This window comes from Balaenoptera ricei, chromosome 5, assembly GCF_028023285.1.
Source record: "Balaenoptera ricei isolate mBalRic1 chromosome 5, mBalRic1.hap2, whole genome shotgun sequence".
Lineage (NCBI taxonomy): Eukaryota > Metazoa > Chordata > Mammalia > Artiodactyla > Balaenopteridae > Balaenoptera > Balaenoptera ricei.
The window spans coordinates 13,916,606-13,937,020 of NC_082643.1; the positions used below are offsets into that span (position 1 = coordinate 13,916,606).

The window sequence follows — 20,415 nt, forward strand, 5'->3', positions numbered from 1 at the left end:
TATTTTTATTTCCATTACTATAGGAGGTGGGTTAAAAAAGACTCTTGCTGTGATTTATGTCACAGAGTGTTCTTCCTGTGTTTTCCTCTAAGAGGTTTATAGTGTCTGGTCTTACATTTAGGTCTTTAATCCATTTTGAGTTTATTTTTGTGTATGGTGTTAGGGAGTATTCTAATTTCATTCTTTTACATGTAACTGTCTAGTTTTCCCAGCACCACTTACTGAAGAGACTGTGTTTTCTCCATTGTACATCCTTGCCTCCTTTGTCATAGATTAGTTGACCATAGGTGCGTGGGTTTATCTCTGGGGTTTCTCTCCTGTTCCATTGATCTATACTTCTGTTTTTGTGCTGGTACCATATTGTCTTGATTACTGTAGCTTTGTAGTATAGTCTGAAGCCAGGAAGTCTGATTCCTCCAGCTCATTTTTTTCCCTCAAGATTTCTTTGGCTATTTGGGGTCTTTTGTGTCTCCATACAAATTTTAAGATTTTTTTGTCTTGTTCTGTAAAAAATGCCATTGGTAATTTGATAAGGATTGCATTGAATCTGCAGCTTGCTTTGGGTAGTATAGTCATTTTCATAATATTGATTCTTCCAATCCAAGTACTTGGTATATCTCTCCATCTATTTGTGTCATCTTTGATTTCTTTCATCAGGGTCTTATAGTTTTTACATACAGGTCTTTTACCTCCTTAGGTAGGTTTATTCCTAGGTATTTTATTCTTTTAGTTGCAATGGTAAATGGGAATGTTTCCTTAATTTCTCTTTAAGATCATTCATTGTTAGTGTATAGGAATGCAACAGATTTCTCTGCATTAGTTTTGTATTCTGCTACTTTACCCAATTCATTGGTTAACTCTAGTAGTTTTCTGGTGGCATCTTTAGGATTATCTATGTATAGTATCATGTCATCTGCAAACAGTGACACTTTTACTTCTTTTCCAATTTGTATTCCTTTTATTTCTTTTTCTTCTCTGATTGCCATGGCTAGGACTTCCAAAACTATGTTGAATAATATTGGTGAGCGTGGACATTATTGTCTTGTTCCTGATCTTACAGGAAATGCTTTCATTTCTTCACCATTGGGAATGATGTTTGCTGTGGGTTTGTCATATATGGCCTTTATTATGTTGAGGTAGGTTCCCTCTATGCCCACTTTCTGGAGAGTTTTTATCATAACTGGGTGTTGAATTTTGTCAAAAGCTTTTTCTGCATCTATTGAGATGATCATATGGTTTTTCTCCTTTAATTGGTTAATATGGTGTATCACGTTGATTCATTTGCATATATTGAAGAATCCTTGCATCCCTGGGATAAATCCCACTTGATCATGGTGTATGATCCTTTTAATGTGTTGTTGGATTCTGTTTGCTAGTATTTTGTTGAGGATTTTTGCATCTATATTCATCAGTGATATTGGTCTGTAATTTTCTTTTTTTGTAGTATCTCTCTCTGGTTTTGGTATCAGAGTGATGGTGGCCTCATAGAATGAGTTTGGGAGTGTTCCTTCCTCTGCAGTTTTTTGGAAGAGTTTGAGAAGGATGGGTGTTAGCTCTTCTCTAAATGTTTGATAGAATTCACCTGTGAAGCCATCTGCTCCTGGACTTTGTTGGAAGATTTTTAATCACAGTTTCAATTTCATTACTTGTGATTGGTCTGTTCATATTTTTTATTTCTTCCTGGTTCAGTCTTGGAAGGTTATGCCTTTCTAAGAATTTGTCCATTTCTTCCAGGTTGTCCATTTTATTGGCATAGAGTTGCTTGTAGTAGTCTCTTAGGATGCTTTGTATTTCTGCGGTGTCTGTTGTAACTTCTCCTTTTTCATTTTAGTTTTATTGATTTGAGTCCTCTCCCTCTTTTTCTTGATAAGTCTGGCTAAAGGTTTATCAATTTTGTTTATCATCTCAAAGAACCAGCTTTTAGTTTTATTGATCTTTGCTGTTGTTTTCTTTGTTTCTATTTCATTTATTTCTGCTCTGACCTTTATGATTTCTTTCATTCGGCTAACTTTGGGTTTTGTTTTTTCTTCTTTCTCTAGTTCCTTTAGGTGTAGGATTAGATTGTTTATTTGAGATTTTTCTAGTTTCTTGAAGTAAGATTGTATTGCTATAAACTTCCCTCTTAGAACTGCTTTTGCTGCATTCCATAGGTTTTGGATCATCATGATTTTGTTGTCGTTTGTCTCTAGGTATTTTTTAATTTCCTCTTTGATTTCTTCAGTGATCTCCTGGTTATTTAGTAATGTATTGTTTAGCCTCCATGTGTTTGTGTTTTTTACTTTTTTTCCCTGTAATTTGTTTCTTATTTCATAGCGTTGTGGTTGGAAAAGATGCTTGATATGATTTCAATTTTCTCAAATTTACCAAGGCTTGAATTGTAACCCAAGATGTGATCTATCCTGGAGAATGTTCCGTTTGCACTTGAGAAGAAAATGTAATCTGCTCTTTTCGGATGGAATGTCCTATAAATATCAATTAAATGTATCTGGTCTATTGTGTCATTTAAAGCTTGTGTTTCCTTCTTAATTTTCTGTCTGGATGATCTGTCCATTGGTGTAAGTGAGGTGTTAAAGTCCCCCACTATTGTTGTGTTACTGTCGATTTCCTCTTTTATAGCTGTTAGCAGTTGCTTATGTACTGAGGTGCTCCTATGTTGTGTGCATATATGTTTATAATTGTTATATCTTCTTCTTGGATTGATCCCTTGATCATTATGTAGCATCCTTCCTTGTCTCTTGTAACATTCTTTATTTTAAAGTCCATTTTGTCCAATATGAGTATTGCTACTCCAGCTTTCTTTTGATTTCCGTCTGCATGGAATATCTTTTTCCATCCCCTCACTTTCAGTCTGTATGTGTCACTAAGTCTGAAGTGGGTGTCTTGTAGACAGCATATATATGGGTCTTGTTTTTGTATCCATTCAGTGAGCCTGTGTCTTTTGGTTAGAGCATTTAATCCATTCACATTTAAGGTAATTATCAAATTATCAATATGTATGTTCCTATTACCATTTTCTTCAGTGTTTTGGTTTGTTTTTGTAGGTCCTTTTCGTCTCTTGTGTTTCCAAGTTAGAGACGTTCCTTTAGCATTTGTTGTAGAGCTGGTTTGGTGGTGCTGACTTCTCTTAGCTTTTGCTTGTCTGAAAAGCTTTTGATTTTTCTGTCAAATCTGAATGAGATCCTTACTGGGCAGAGTAATCTTGGTTGTAGGTTCTTCCCTTTCATCACTTTAAATATTTCATGCCACTCCCTTCTGGCTTGTAGAGTTTCTGCTGAGAAATCAGCTGTTAACCTTATGGGAGTTCCCTTATACATTGTCATTTTTCCCTTCTTGCTTTTAATAATTTTTCTTTGTCTTTAATTTTTGTCAATTTGATTACTATGTGTCTCGGTATGTTTCTCCTTGGGGTTATCCTGCCTGGGACTCTCTGTGCTCCTGGACTTGAGTGGCTATTTCCTTGCCCATGTTAGGGAAGTTTTTGACTATAATCTCTTCAAATATTTTCTTGGGTCCTTTCTTTCTCTCTTCTCCTTTTGGGACCCCTATAATGTGAATGTTGGTGTGTTTATTGTTGTCACAGAGGTCTCTTAGACTGTCTTCATTTCTTTTCATTCTTTTTTCTTTATTCTCTTCCACGACAGTGAATTCCACCATTCTGTCTTCCAGGTCACTTATCCGTTCTTCTGCCTCAGTTATTCTGCTATTGATTCCTTCTAGTGTATTTTTCGTTTCAGTTATTGTATTGTTCATCTCTGTTTCTTTGTTCATTAATTCTTCTAGGTCTTTGTTAAACATTTCTTGCATCTTCTTGATCTTTGACTCCATTCTTTTTCTGAGGTCCTGGATCATCTTCACTATCATTATTCTGAATTCTTTTTCTTGATGGTTGCCTATCTCCACTTCGTTTAGTTGTTTTTCTGGGGTTTTATCTTGTTCTTTCATCTGGTACATAGTCCTCTGCCTTTTCATTTTTTTTTTTTTTTCTTTTTTTTTTGCCTTTTCATTTTGTCTGTCTTTCTGTGAGTGTGGTTTTCATTCCACAGGCTACAGGACTGTAGTTCTTCTTTAATCATACTGTTTTAATGGTTCTCTTTTTTTAAAAGCTTTCATAATGCTTTGTATCATTAGAATTACTAGACACCTGTATATAATGGCAATGATAATGTTACCATACATAAAGTTGTCTACAGTTCATAAAGCATTAACAACAGTGCTAGAACACTTTTCTAATAGCAAAGCAACATGTCTCCAACTGGGGAGGTCCCCAGATGGTTGTAAAGAAGCTGCAAGGGGATCCAGGAGGCCAGAGTGGCTGTTTGAAACAGAAGAAAATAGCAAAAATCAAAGTAGGTTACTAGAGGAGGTTTCAAGGTCACTCCTATCTCTCTGTTACTGTAGGTGTAGACCCAGAAAGCTAAAATAGCAGGTATGAAAGTTGGTGATGAAGGGTAGCAGAATATGCCACCCCAAAATATGCAACATTGATATATTATTTTGAGTTGCAGACACTTGAAAAACAGCAAATGCAGGGACAGGCTTTCTCTGAACTCCATTTATTTACCTAAAGATAAGTCCTCCAAAAGGAACTCAATTGTCATAAATTCTCTCCTCGGGAGTTTCATCAACCAGGGAATATTGACTCATCACAGAAGAGACTAGAAGTCAACACCACACCCAGACAAGCTTTTGTCACAAACTATCATACCACCCTTCTATTCTTCTAAAGGCCATTCATCTTTGCTAAAAATCATTCACTCTCTCCTAAATGACCTATATCCCCCCTCCCATTCCCTATTTAGGTGGTATTTAATCCTGCATTCTAAATCACTTCTTTGAATTACTCAATTTTTCCTGGGCATCTCCCTTGTATATAGGAGGCACACGTGTTGATAAACTTCTGTTTGTTCTTCTCTTCTTAATCTGTCTTTCAGTACAGAGGTCTCACTCAGCTAAGAACTCCTTCCCTACAGTGATTAGTGCAAAAGATCAGAGAGAGCAAGGACTGTGGGATGACTATGCAGATATGAGCAATCAATGTAGAGGAAACTTAACCAAGTATTTTACCCCTCCCACACAAACATTCCCAGAATATGTCAGTTTTTATAATTATATCAAGCCTCATGTTTAAAATTTTTCCTCATTATATTACTTATTTTAATCAAAAACATTTTATTTAAAAATCGGTGGGCTTCCCTGGTGGCGCAGTGGTTGAGAATCTGCCTGCCAATGCAGGGGATGCGGGTTCGAGCCCTGGTCTGGGAAGATCCCACATGCCGCGGAGCAACTGGGCCCGTGAGCCGCAATTACTGAGCCTGCGCATCTGGAGCCTGTGCTCCGCAATGAGAGGCCACGATAGTGAGAGGCCCGTGCACCGTGATGAAGAGTGGCCCCCGCTTGCCATGACTAGAGAAAGCCCTCACACAGAAACGAAGACCCAACACAGCCATAAATAAATTAATTAATTAATTTAAAAAAAAATGCAGGCCCCTGATCAAAAAACTGTAAAAAAGTTAAAAAAAAAAAAAATCGGTGTTCATATGATTGTCAACTTTCAAGACTGTTAAAATGCATATTCCCAGGCCTCAAACACCAAACATTCCAATGCAATAAGTTTGGGGTTGGGTCTGGGGTTTACATTTTTTACCACAAAAATCCCCTGGTAATTCTAATTCTAATAGCATCACATTTTGAGAAACACTGACCCATAGTACCTAACAGAGTGCCTAGGATACGGTAGACACTCCATGAATAGTTGCATTGAATGATTTCTTTTATCTGTTTCAAGATCCCATGGTTTGGTTGGGGTTCACTCCCAACAAAGATAAATATCCACTGAGCACAGTAAACTGGTCTGAAGGTTTTAGACCATATTTCATGCAAAACTTTTTATCAAGTATCTGATATTGGCCTGGTCTAAGCAAATATATTAAAAAGGCAGTATAGTTGTCCTTCAGTATTTGCAGGGGATTAGTTCCAGGACCCCCAAAATCCAGGGTTGCTCAAGTCCCTTATATAAAATGATATAGTATTTGCATATAACCTACACACATCCTCCCATGTACTTTAAGTCATCTCTAGATTACTTATCATACCTAATACAATATAAATGCGATGCAAATAGTTGCAAATACAATGTAAATGCTATGTAAATAGTTGCAGGCATACAGCAAATTCAACCTCCAACTTAATCTGGGATAAATCTTTTAGGAACTTTCTGGAATTTTATTTTTTGAATATTTTCTGTCTGTAGTTGGGTGAATCCATGGATGCAAAACCCATGGATACAGAGGGCTGAGTTAAATGTATCAAATATTTTGTTATATTTTCTTTCTCTACATTTATGTTTAGATATCGTTTTCTTTTTCCAATATCAGAAAATACAGTCTTACATGTTCTCCCAGTTTTGTGGATTTTTAAAATTTGTGTTCTCTGTCCATTATAATTAATGTTTTACACTATAAGAATTTATTTTGTATATGGTGTGACATAGTGCTTTGATATTGACCTTTTAAAATAATCACTTACTATCTTTTTAAAAATATTTCTTATTTGCCACACTGATTTGGATTGCTGTCTTTGTAATACAGTCTATATATGACATTTGTATACTTTTATCAGTTCTGTAGGCTTTTATGTCTATTCTGCCAATTTTCTATTCTCAAAGAAGTTCTGTGCTATTTTATTTTTAAGCTTTATAACATGTTTCACTATTTAGTATTCTGTCTCCAGTCATTTTTTATTTTCAAAATTTTTTGCTGTTCTCATCTATTTTCTTCCAAGTAAATATGCGAAGATTTTAATAAGTCCTAAAACATTCTTTGGACATTTTGCTTAGACTGCATTAAGTATCAAATAACATGAGAAAAACTGACATTTCTTTTACAATTGTGCATCTATTCTTTTAGGAATATGTTACATCTTATCTAGAAATGAGTTCAAGTCTTCTTCAGTCAACTGTTGAAGATTTCTGTATACAATCTTACTCATTTATGGTTAAATTTATTCCTAGATATTTGTATTTAGTGTAAATGGATATTTTTAGTCAAATTATATATTATCTCTTATTGATGTGTTAATAGAAAAGCAGTTGATTTTCATATATCTATTTATAACCAATCTATATGTTGAAATCTTTCTTTTTTTTTTTTTTTAATTGGGGTATAGTTGCTTTACAATGTTGTGTTAGTTTCTGCTGTACAATGAAGTGAATCAGCTATATGTATACATATATCCCCTCCCTCTTGGATCTCCCTCCCACCCCCACCCATCCCATCCATCTAGGTCACCACAGAGCACCGAGCTGAGCTCCCTGCACTATACAGCAGGTTCCCACTAGCTATCTGTTTTACACATAGCAGTACACATATGTCAATCCCAATCTCCCAATTCATCCCACACCCTGCACCCCCCGCGTGTCCATACTCCGTTTCCTACATCTGCATCTCTATTCCTACCCTGAAAGTAGGTTCATCTGTACCATTTTTCTAGATTCCACATGTGTTAATATACGATATTTGTTTTTCTCTTTCTGACTTACTTCACTCTGTATGACAGACTCTAGGTCCAACCGCATCTCTACAAATGACCCAATTTTGTTCCTTTTCATGGCTGAGTAATATTACATTGTATATATGTACCACATCTCTATTTTCTATTATTTTTTCCATTGATACTTGTGGGCTTCAGAAGTATGTCATCAAATAATGATAATTTTGTCCTAATAGCTTGAAATCAGAATTTGTTTCCTGCTTTATTGCATAAGCTAAAATGATCACAATCATGTTAAGTTTGGGGGGTATAGTAGGCATCATTTTCTTGTCTTTGATGGTAATTCCATTAGAGTTTCAGTTTCCAAAAGATGTGCTGCTTGTTTGAGGTAGTTATTCTATTCTATACATCATTAAAGAAGAATCTTTTTATTTGTGCATTACTAGATAGGTAGGTAGATAGATAGATAGATAGATAGATAGATAGATAGATAGATAGGAGATAAGTAATGGTTTTCAATTTTGTCAAATATCTTTTTGGTGTCTGTTGAAAAATCATTTAAAAATTTTATAAAGCTTCATTTATAATATATATTATCCCAATAACTTTCCTAATACTGAAGCAGTGTTGATAGTTTTTGTTTAATAATGCTACATTTTTCTTCTACTATACCATGAAAATCAGTTTGCTGATATTTTGGGGAGAACAAGACTGAGATTTTTGGAGGTTTCTCATACTTTAGTATCAAGGTTAATTTAGCTCTTTCTTTGTGCTAGAGACATTTTTACTTCTACTTGAGAAAATTTGGTGATTTCTCTTTTTCCAGGAAATTATCAACATTATTGATATTTTAATTTTATTCCTATAGAATCATGCATACAATTATTTTTGAACATCTTTCTGAATATTTTATTTCATTTCCAGTTTCTAACTATCTGTATTTTTAACTTTATTGATGTACAACTGCCCAAAAAATTATATATATTTAAGGTACACAACTTGATGTTTTGATCTAAGTATACATTGTGAAATGATCACCACAATGAGGCTGATCAACATATCCATCATCTCACATAGTTACAGTTTCTTGTCATAAGGACACTTAAGATCTACCCTCTTAGCAAATTTCAGATATGTAATACCATGTATTGTTAACTCTACTCACCAGAATATATTCATCTTGCATAACTGAAATTTTGTATCCTTTGACCCCCATCTCCCCATTTCTCCCACCTCCCAGCCCCTGTCAACCACCATTCTACTCTGTGCTTCTGTGAGTCTGACTATTTTAGATTCCACATGTAAGTGGGTTCATGTAGTGTTTGTCTTTCTGTGTCTGGTTTATTTCACTTAGCATAATGTCCTCTGGGTTCATCCATGTTGTTGCAAATGGCAGAATTTCCTTCTTGTTGAAAGATGAATAATATTCCATTGTATATTCATTATTCTTTATCCATTTTCTTTACCCGTTCATCTGTTGATGAACATTTAAGTTGTTTCTGTATCTTGGCTATTATGAATAATGCTGCAATGACTCTGGGAGTGCATATATATCTTTGAGATCCTGATTTCATTTCTTTTGGATATATACCCGATCATATGGTAGTTCTGTTTTTATTTTTTTTGAGGAGCCTCCCTACTAGCTGTAACAATTTACACCCCAACAGCAGGGTACAAGGATTCCCTTTTCTCCATCTCCTCTCTTAGACTTGTCATTTCATGTCTTTTTGATAATAGCCATTCTAACAAGTTTGAGATGATATCTCATTGTGGCTTTGATTTGCATTTCCCTGATGATTAGCAATATTGAGCACCTTTTCATGTATCTTTTGGCCTTTTGTATGTCTTCTTTTGAGAAATGTCCTTTTCCCATTTTTTAATCAAGTTATATGTTTTTGCTATGGAGTTGTAGGAGTTCCCTATATATTTTTTTTGACATTAACCTCTTATCAGATATATAGTTTGCAAATATTTTTTTACCATTCTATAGCCTGCCTTTTCACTCTGTTGATTATTTCATTTGCTGTGCAGAAGCTTTTTAGTTTGATAGCTCATTTGTCTGTTTTTGCTTTCATTTCCTATGTTTTTGATCATGTCATATCCAAAAATCATTATCCAGACAAATGTCAAGATGCTATTTCCCTGTGTTTTCTCCCAGGAATTTTACAGTTTCAGGTCCTATGCTTAAGTCTTTAATCCATTTTGAGTTGATTTTTGTATATGGTGTGAGATAGGAGTCCAAGTTCATTTTCTCTGTGTGGATATCCAGTTTTCCCAGCTTCATTTATTGAACAGATTATCCTGTCCCTATTATGTATTCTTGGCATCCTTTCAGAAGATTAGTTGACCATAAATGTGTGGATCTGTTTCTGGGATCTCTATTTTGCTCCCTTGATCTATATGTTTGTTTTTATGCCAGTACCATAGTGTTTCAATTACTATAGCTTTGCAACATATTTTAAAATCAGGAGGCATGATGCCTCCAGCTTTGTCCTTCTTGCTCAAGATTGCTTTGGTAATCTTGGGTCTTTTGTGGTTACATATGAATTTTAGGATTGTTTTTTCTATTTCTGTAAAGAATGCCATTGGAATTTTGATAGGGATTTTATTGAATCTGTATATCACTTTGGGTAGTAAGGATATTTTAACAATATTTTTCCAATCCATGAACATAAGATGTTTTTCCATTTATCTGTGTCTTCTTTAATTCCCTTCATTACTGTAATTTTCACTGTACAAATCTTTCACCTCTTCGGTTTAGTTTCTTCTATTCTTTTTGTTGTTTTGTAAATGGGATTTTCTTAATTTCCTTTACAGATAGTTCATTGTTTGTGTATAGAAATGCCACAATTTTTTGTATGTTTATTTTGTGTCCTGTAACTTGACTAAATTTGTTTATTAGTTTTAGTAGTTTTTTTGTATACTCTTTAGGATTTTCTACACATATGATCATGTCATCTGCAAATAGAGATAATTTCACTTCTTCCTTTCAAATGTGGATTTTTTTTCTTGTCTAATTACTCTGGCTAGAACTTCCAGTACTGTGTTGAATAGAAGTGGTGAGAATGCACATCCTTACCTGTTACCTTTACATAGCTGGAGTAGAGTCCACAGGGAAATAGGGCTGCTTCTAAGACTGCAGCCAGGACCACAGTTAGCCAACCAGCCACTGGGGTACAGGCCTACCTTCTGAAAGCATTCTTTGTCAGTTTTAGACTCCACCAGAGTTTTGCAGCCTGGGTCCCAAGGCTCACACAAAGGCACTTTTGTCTGTGGATGGCTGCCAAATAGTCATTTCTCTGGGGTTATGAAGGTGGGGGACCTCCTATTCACCCATTTTGTGGCATCATTCCCTCTACCTGTACTTATACATTTTTTCTTTTTCCCTAATCAGATTTACCAAGAAATTACTTTCCCCTCAAATAAATAAATAAGCAAATAAACAAACTGAATATTTGGTTTAATTATTAGTTCTGTTTATTTTATGAATTCATTAAGTTCTGTATATGTAATAATTTTCTAAATTAACTTTATTAATGTCAGTATTTATTTTTGATAAAATTTTGACTTAGGTTACTGAGGGAAAAAAAGATAATCACTAAACGATATTGTAAACAACCCAGAATAAAGTCATGTTCCCTACATGGTGATAGACAAGGTTGTATAATTATTTTTTTCCTTATCGCAATGCCCACCAAGTTTGGCTACAAGATTACCATAGGTCACACTTGGCAACAGATTAACTTAGAAGGACAAGAAGTATATCTTGCCAGCAGGCCAGTGTTAGTTATTTCTCTACAGTGTGAGTTTTACTTGCAGAATTCATTTAGAATATAGATCACAGGCAAGAAGATGATACCCATATTGGGTGGGTGCAAAAGCCTATCTGGCTTAGAAGCCTAATAATCCAAAGGAGTCAATATCTCTTGTAACAAATCCAAAAGCACAATTTCCAGGGTCCGCAAAGACACAAGGCCAGCTATAAGAATTACGGCACTCAGAGAAACTCAATGACATGGTTTCCTTTCCTGCATTTACTCTTCCAGTTCAGATGACATTTACTACTCAGGCGTCATTTTACATTCCAACTTTATTACATTTCCAAGAGAACAGAGCTGTAAATTAACCAGAAGCCAAATTCTCATGCAGAATAGGTGTTTAGTTTGAAATACAGGTCCTATTAATTTTTTGCACAATTAAATATACACCAATGTAACATTTTTTATCCTGTCTATATGACTTAAAATTCCAACCCTAAATCCTACTTTCTTCTTTTGTTCTCCATATTTGCACAGGTAAAATTTGGAAATTATGCTTTTGTATGGGATGCAGCTGTATTGGAATACGTGGCTATCAATGACCCAGACTGCTCCTTTTACACCATTGGGAATACTGTTGCTGATCGAGGATATGGAATTGCATTGCAGCATGGCAGTCCTTACCGGGATGTTTTTTCACAAAGGTGAGATTTGTGTGTGGTCCAAATAAGAAGAGAGGAAATATAGAAAAAGGAAAATCCACTTGGTTACCCCATTTAGTTTACTACATTTTGTTTTCTTTGTTTGGAAAACCACAGTAAACAACAACAACAACAAAAGGGAATTATAAGTGGTTGTTCAATAAGACATTTCCTAAAGCATGTACTAAAGTATTATTTTTCTCATAAAAAGGGAAAAGTTACTGCTGCATATAACTGGTTATTCTCAAAAAACTGATATACAAAATAAAATAAAAACTTAATTGAGTTTAGCCTCTGAATTTTTAGGGACTAAAACTGTCATAGAGTTAACAAAATTCATTCATTTCTAAAAACACCAAAGCATAAAATAAACTTCAGGACCAAGTTAAAGTTTTAAAGCAAATACTGATAGGGATGTTTCCACATCAATTTTACAAAGGAAAAGAGTAAAAATTTTAGAGTCTGTCATTGGTGTCAAAGTATACGTGAAACTTTGTCATGGAAATTTAGGAGACAGTTTATTAAGAAATTATACTCATCCTCAAATCAGAATTTTCTATTATAAGTTGTTTAAGAAAGAAAATTTTAAATGTATATTTTATATTAATGATGTAGATGAAAGACTTGGGCCTGAAAGGAATTTACAAGATCACTGCATTTTATTATCTCTACTACCAAACCAGGTTGGACCTAAGAGAGAGAAATATCTTTCAGGTAGAAGTATGTTCTATTTGCCACTGATTTATTTGATTTATTACTAGATAGTTTTGTACCTATTTTCTAAAAGCTAAAGCCAGATGAAAGAGAGCAGTACTGGGTAGTACTCTAGGTAGTACTAAGGCCCCAAATTTTAAACTATTTGAGTTGTATTCCTCCAAATTTCAAGATAACAAAAAGCCAGGCATTTTGTGTTTAACAAAACAAGTCAGTAGTCCAAATTTATAACTCTTCTGTTAGCTAACTAAAAACTTAGGCCTCTCTCTTTATCAGCAAATGAAGATGTTAAATTAACTCTAGGGTCCTACATTAGTCACCTTTTCTGTGTAGCAAACAACCCAAATCAGTGACTTTAAAAACGTTATTTCTCAGGACTTCCCTGGTGGTCCAGTGGTTAAGACTTCGCCTTCCAATGCAGAGGGGGTGCAGGTTTGATCACTGGTCAGGTAGTTAAGATCCCACATGCCTCGCGGCCAAAATTCCAAAACATAAAACAGAAGCAATATTGTAACAAATTCAATAAAGACTTTAAAAACTGGTCCACATCAAAAAAAAAATCCTAAAAAAAAAAAAGTTATTTCTTATTGATGGAACGTAAGGGCTGTGATTTAGCTGAATTCTGCTGCGAGTTGCGGGTCAACTGCAGGTCTCTATGCAGCTTCTCATCCCAGGGACCACCATTGTTCTACTTGTTAGAAGAGGCACACCATTGTTTTTATGAATTTAGAAGAGAGGATGGAAAGCATAATGGAATGAATGGCATGCCAGGGTTTTATGGTAAAAGACCAACAGAGAAGTTTAATGGATCCTTAACATGAACCAGGTCATCAGGAAAAGGACTGTTTATTCCTTAGTTGCAGTTAATTGGCTTTTTCTTCACTACAGATATTTTTTTGTTTCCAGACCTAATTTCTGGGGCTTTTATGCCAAAAAAAATGAAGCCAATAAAATCAATACACAAACATAATAGCAATTAAAGAAATATTTAATCAATCACACCAAATGTTCTATTCCTTATTATCCATGTGGTGTTTTACCTTACAGAGATTTTAATTCTGAGTGAATATATTTCATTGAACTACTAAAACACAATATTAAGCAATGAGCATTATTTTTCCTTTGATTAGCATCATGGATGTTGACATTTTAAATTGTCCTTCTCTGTGGAGTTCCTTAATAATGACACCCTGCCTCCTAGTCCCCTGGACATCTGGAGGAAGAGAGAGGAAAGAAACATGATCTGGCCAGCCCCCCTCTATACACACGTGCAGCGTTAGTCTATCACCCAAACTCTCTCCCTGAACCCGGAAAATATCTGCATTCATTCCCTTCTGCTACAGCCATCAGGGAAAAAAGAACTCCTTTTTATTAACTAATTTAAAAGTTATAGAGACCATCACACTTAATCATTGTATTATTATTATACATTGTATAATTATTATTATACATTGTATAATCATTGTATTATACTTTAGAAACTATTATAAATAGCTTTACTACAACAACTTATCCTGGACCACTGGTTAAACTAGATCACTGATTGCTCATGTGATTATATTCAGTGAAATGACAGTATTCAGAGTGATTTTTAATAAGTAAATACTAATTTTATCTCAAGTAACTATGTGCCTATACCACACATATTAGAGATCAAAGTATTTTAATATGTAATAAATTTTATATGGTGATATAGTAACTATATTTATTATCTGCTATCAGCCCAATATCTTGTATACTTATACGTTTTAATGACTTCAGAACAATCATATGAAATGTTGTGTATTTGTTTATTACACACTTGCATATTAGTGCACAGTTATTAGTCTACAAGTACATACACTGAGTGGGTGGTCTTGAGCTTTGGCAAGCATCATGTCAGGCATCAGAGGCATAGGCTGTAGTGATATGCTCACTTGTACAATTGTATGCAAGTGGACATGCACAGGAGTGACTTTTAAGGACCAATAAGTGCTACAATGTATGACTGTAGATTTGGATAGAAGAATTTTGTCTCGTTGGTCTCTACAAATACTAGATAATTTGGTAGCAGAAATTAAAGAATTTATATATCTCACCAGATATATGGGTCAGAGTACCAGTGCGGTGGGTAATGTTTACAATGAATTCTCTGACACTATTTGTTCATCAAATGTTTTCTGTGGCCTTTTTCTCATAATAGTTCTTAGTATAATAAAATTATCAAAAGTTGTTACATTAAAGACATCTATGAATGGAAGAAAACTGAATTTTTCAGAGTGATATCATTATGCTGTTAATAAAATTAGTTCCAGTGTTGATCTTAGAACCTTAACTATTCATAAGGCTAAAAAGATAACAAAAAAATATTTATTGAGCATTTAGTACAAGCTCACCTCTGTTCTCAAATCTTAGTGGGTGTCAAGGAGTAACTAACTCATGAGTTTAATTTTATGCTTCATCAATAAAAGAGTCCCTTTTTGCCTATTGGCTGCTAACCCTAAACTTTGGGAATAGAACCACCTAGTGACACAAAAACAAGGACATATTTCAAACTGCATGGAGAATGATTTTGTTGAATTCATGGAGAGTGGAAAAGATGCATAAACAATATTTCAACCTAATCACAGAATTTCAGAAGTTTTAGAAATAGAATGAACAGTAGTTCCCTTTTTTACCAGGGATGTAACTAGTCCAAGGGGGTAAATAACTTGCTCAGAATCACAAAAAAGCAATAAAACTGGAAATTTTTGAAATTTTCTACTTCTATGTTTAGTTTTTTGGTGTTCATGCACCTTGTCTTCCCTTATCTTTCTTTTAAAAGCTTATAAAAATAATATAAAACATACTGTATAATGCTTACTGTGTACCAGACCCTGAGTTCTTACATGAGGTAAGTACTATTATTATCCTCATTTTATAGACACAGAAACTGAGACAGATGAGGTAAAGTAATTTGTCCAAGTTCACCAAGCTATTGAGTATTAGAACTGAGATTCAAATCCAGACATGCTGGCTCCCAAAATTGACATACACTTTTAACAAACTGTGTTTTACTTATTGTCTTTCTGTGATCCAGTATCTTTTTATTGAGCACAGATTAGATTTCCAGGGCAGGTTTTCCTTATCACATACTCTGATTTGTCAGAGTAACAAACTGTGTTTTAAATAAACACTTAGAGATTGCCTCTCGTCTCTCTCTCTTCCTCTCTCTCTTAGGGGCACAGAATAGAATTAATCATAACCCTTGATTTATGATGTTTTCATTATTTGTCTATAATTGGCAATTTTTATTTGTTTAGTTTTGAACTACTTGGATATAGTCTTTTTCCAGTGCCTGCCTCATGCCTGCATAGAGTAAGCATTCAATAAATATTTGATGAATGAATAAAAGATCTACCTCACTTTGTGCTCAAAGATGATCCTATTTACTTATAATCAAATATGTTGAGTACTTATCCTTTGTGCTTACTTGATATTAAAAGGTCTTCTATCTTCTCTTATCATAATAATTTTCTGTTTATCTTGGTTTTTCTAATTTTTCATACAATGATTAGTAAAACTGACAAGAAAGAGAAAACAAACATCACATGTCCACCTCTCTTTGCACTCACAGCTGTAAGAAGTTTTATACTTTCATTCCCAAAAGGAAGGTAGAAAATATTTATTTAACTTAAAATCATAGAGTCCTAATCCTTTTATTTCCCAACTTTCTAAGCACTTTGTTCCCTTTTCAGGAAGAGAAAAAAGCAGCTCCACTGATTGCCTATAGCAGCTCCAAAATAAGTCACCAACTTGCTTAAAGCTCTGCACTCGGTTGGCTGGAAGGATATAACCAGAAGTCAAACAAACAAATTAATTGTTTTCTCTTTAGACATACAAAATATATACAGTCCCTCCACTCTGAGAGCAGGAGTGACATTATCGAGATACATATGTCAACATTAAGTAATATGAACTTATACATTAAACTGCATGGTATAGACAATGCTGAAAAAATTAGAGAAAAGGAAATCATTGCTGAGTAGGATAGAAAAGATTTTATTAGACTTGAGCTGGAAGACTTCAAGGGAGAATAGAATTTGGATATGGGGACAGGTACAGGTAAGAAAAACATGAAACTCAGAAAAGCATGAAATAACAAGTGAAAACAGTCATCGTGTATTGAAAGGACAATGAGAAAGAACACCTTGACTGGAGAGAATGTTGGCAGGTGAATACAGGTAGAGAAGCGAAAATTAAATGTGATACACCAGAATATTGATAGCTGCTATCTAATAAGCATATACTATGCTAAACACTTGATGTATTTCATATAATGCTCACCACAACTCTGTGAATTGGGCATTATTAATTGCATTTATAAATTTGAGGAAACTGAGACTCAAAGTTAAGTGTCTTACAAAGTCACACATTAATGACAAGTAGAGCTAGGACTCAAACACAGTTTAGAGCTCGTGTCCTCACCAGCCTTGTGGGGTTCTGAAGAGGAGAATATCTAGACAAAGGAGTATTTGAAGGGTCCCAGGTGTTGGGTTAGACGAAGACAGAGTTTAACTGAGGAAGGCCATTTACAAGGCGGTTGTAGTATTCCATCTGTGAAGCAGTGAGAATATTCTCAATGAGAAGAAGGAGAAAAGATTAGAAAAAAGGTACAGTTTGAAGAGGGATGGACAGGACTTGGTGGAAATCAGAAGAGTACATATAATCCAGGAATCTGAAAGGGAAAGGAGGTGCAGATCCAAGTGGCCATAAACAGCCCACTCTTTTCTTCTCCTTCCAACTCTTATTTTTCCTTTTTGTTCATCTATTACAAGTTTTGTATAAGCTCTATTTCACCTCCAAGTAAAACCAAGTGGAAAATTATTTCTAGAAAAGTAATGGGTATTTTAAAACAACAACGTGATAATCCACTACTTAGTAGATACTTTGATATGTCAAACAATCTTCTGGCTTACAGATTTTTGTTCTACAGTTGCTCAAATCATGTTTATATATCCCTAGTAGTATTGTTCTTCTCTCTCACACACCAGATATTATTTTTTTAATTATATATACAGTTGACCCTTGAACAACATGGGTGTGAACTGCTCAGGCCCACTCATACACGGATTTTTTTTTAATAGTAAATACTATAGTACTACATGATTCACTGTTGGTTGAATCCAGGGATGCAGAATGGCAGACATGGAGGAACCTCAGATAAGGAGGAACCTAGGACACCCCTATAACATAAGTTACATGCAAATTTGCTACTCTGAGGAAGGTCAGCGCTGCTAACCCCACATTGTTCAAGGGTCAACTGTATATACCAACACTTACACACACGCACGCGCGCACACACACACAGAGCGCTAAAACCAACTGATTTCATCACATTCACATTCTCTCTGCTAGATCAAGAAAAATAGATAGTTTAGATGCAGATGTTTATGTAAAGTAAGAAAATATGTTTGAGGAGCTGCAAAACCAGAGGGAACATTGAAGGTTCACTTTCAAAGGGAGATAGTAGAAGAAAATAATAATATATGTTTATACATATATTTTTATTTAAGATAATAATATACATTTTAACATTTAAATGAAGGAAGTCATTTTCTTTTCTCATGTAATATGCATATATTAAACAAGGAATAGCCTCTGGAAACCACTGAAAGGAATGTACTATTCATATTTCAAAGCAATCCCCCTTTAAAACATTTGTTTTAAATTTAGAATGCTGAATTTAGGGAACTTCAATGAAAGAGAAAAAGTGAGGTGGCTTTTTTGTCATTTTTTTCTGTTTCCTGAATCCTGATGGAGCTATTTTTATGACTAACATCCTGTGGGCTTTACCAATCACTCTGACTGCTGCTTCCAGTGGAGAACCAAAATGATTTACATTTATTGCAGTATTTGGTCTAAATAAATGGAGGTATAAGTACAGTTGATGATATTTCCAGTATGTGAATATTTCAAAAATATTTATCATATATGCTACTATATGATTTGAGATTAGTTTTATTAATCTTGCAAAGAAGTAGAGAAATTTTAAGAAAATGACAAGACTTTACTAAGCATATAGCATTCTCACTGCTGAACACAAACTCAGCCATCAGGCAGTGCAATCCCATGGAGTAGATTCTGAAGTGTTACGTGATTCTGTTTCCCTTGTACTTACATCATATAGCATTTGGGGAGCACTTCATCCAAGGTACAAGAGAGTACTGTTTATAAACAAGAATCTTTATTAGACTTTTTTGAGAAAAGTACTGAGGTACAGAGAAGATAGATGACCAGTGCAAGACACAAAGCAGTATTTCAGCTGAATAATGAGTCTGCGACATTGGACCAAGCTCCTTTGCAAGAAGCAAGTTGGATTAGCCTTTTTTAAAAATAAGATTTGTGCTGTTTCTAGATCTGAGTAAGTATCATTTCATTCAAAAGGCAGTTGTTTTCAAAAAGCATAGTTATTATAGTGATATAAATTAGGTGAGACTAAAGGCTGAGTTTTTAACACAACATTGCAGAACTTAAAACGATAAATGTGTATTGCACTTTAAAGCACACATTCATGCACACACGTGGATGCACACACACTCGCACACACACACACACACACACACACACACACCCTCCAGGGTCAATTATAAGCCTCCCTCAAAAACACTCTTATTCCATTATACTTACATCACATTTTTTCTATTCAAACGACCCATTTTACTCACCAGACTCAGCCCCAAGACATTTTTTACTGTTTTAAAAATTCAATCTCCTTTTAAAGGGAAAATTTGATATCATTGAGGATAATCAAAATGTGCTACTTTTTTATAGACCCTTAAAATACTGTAAGCGTAGTAAAAACATGGGAATAAGCACATGGGCTCCCATGATAACTATGTTGATAGAAGAAACAACCTTAAAACATGAGACATGAATGCGACTTTGGCATGCATGTAGATGAACTCCCTAATTTGGCATATGTGAAACCGAGAAGGGAACTTGGGTGACTTGTTAGACAAGAGTCTAACCCTTGGTCAGAACATGCCCTGGGGTGACAAGTCCAGGCTGCCGGGCCAGTGTGCCATCCTACCCTGTTCTGCCAGTTCCCTTTGTTAAAAAGTTTTAGCTCTAAAATTTACTAGTAAAATAAATGTTTTAAGAAGCACATTTATATCTTACATAAAGGAGCCAGGGATATTACTTAGTAAGTACATTTAACAACTAGTACATCTGTTTTTAAATTATCATTACTTTATAGACATGCATAAAAGGTAGCACAAGTGACGGATAGAGCGCTATGGATTATTTTATCCTTAACTTAAAGAGAAACTATACTATAGCCTAAGATAATAGTTAACATTCATTAAAGGCTTACTATGAGCCAACCAGGTGCTACATAAGTGCCCTAACTATATTAAGTCATTTAATCCTCCCAATAACCATAAGAGGTAAATACCATGATTAACTTCCTTTTACAGATGAGGAAACTGAGTCACAGAAAAGCCGAGCAGTTTTCCAAGGACATAAAGCTAATAAGTTGCAGAGCCGGGTTTGAACTCATGCTGTCAAACACCGTAATGCCGTAGTTCCCACTCCCACTGCCCTAAACACACACATCCCTGTGTGCACCAGGGTAACAAGCATCCAAAGTGTCTTCATGCCTGCTCCTGGAGCTGCTTTCTCTCACATTAAGTTACTGAATGGCATTTTAGTTCACCTGAAATTCAGGTAACTTTCAGAATCTTAAACAGCATGCCAACAGTAAGAGTCTCCCATTATGATGAGGGGGCAGA

At 34.9% G+C, this 20,415-nt stretch overlaps 1 protein-coding gene across 1 annotated transcript in view; it reads left to right on the forward strand.

Annotated features, from left to right (window-relative positions):
* The window catches only part of GRID2 (glutamate ionotropic receptor delta type subunit 2), a 1,393,316-nt gene that overhangs the window by 1,265,788 nt on the left and 107,113 nt on the right, over positions 1-20,415 (forward strand). Inside the window, exon 14 of the mRNA XM_059923901.1 lies at positions 11,784-11,950. Coding sequence (XP_059779884.1) covers positions 11,784-11,950 — 167 coding nt within the window. The remainder of the gene's footprint in view (positions 1-11,783; positions 11,951-20,415) is intronic.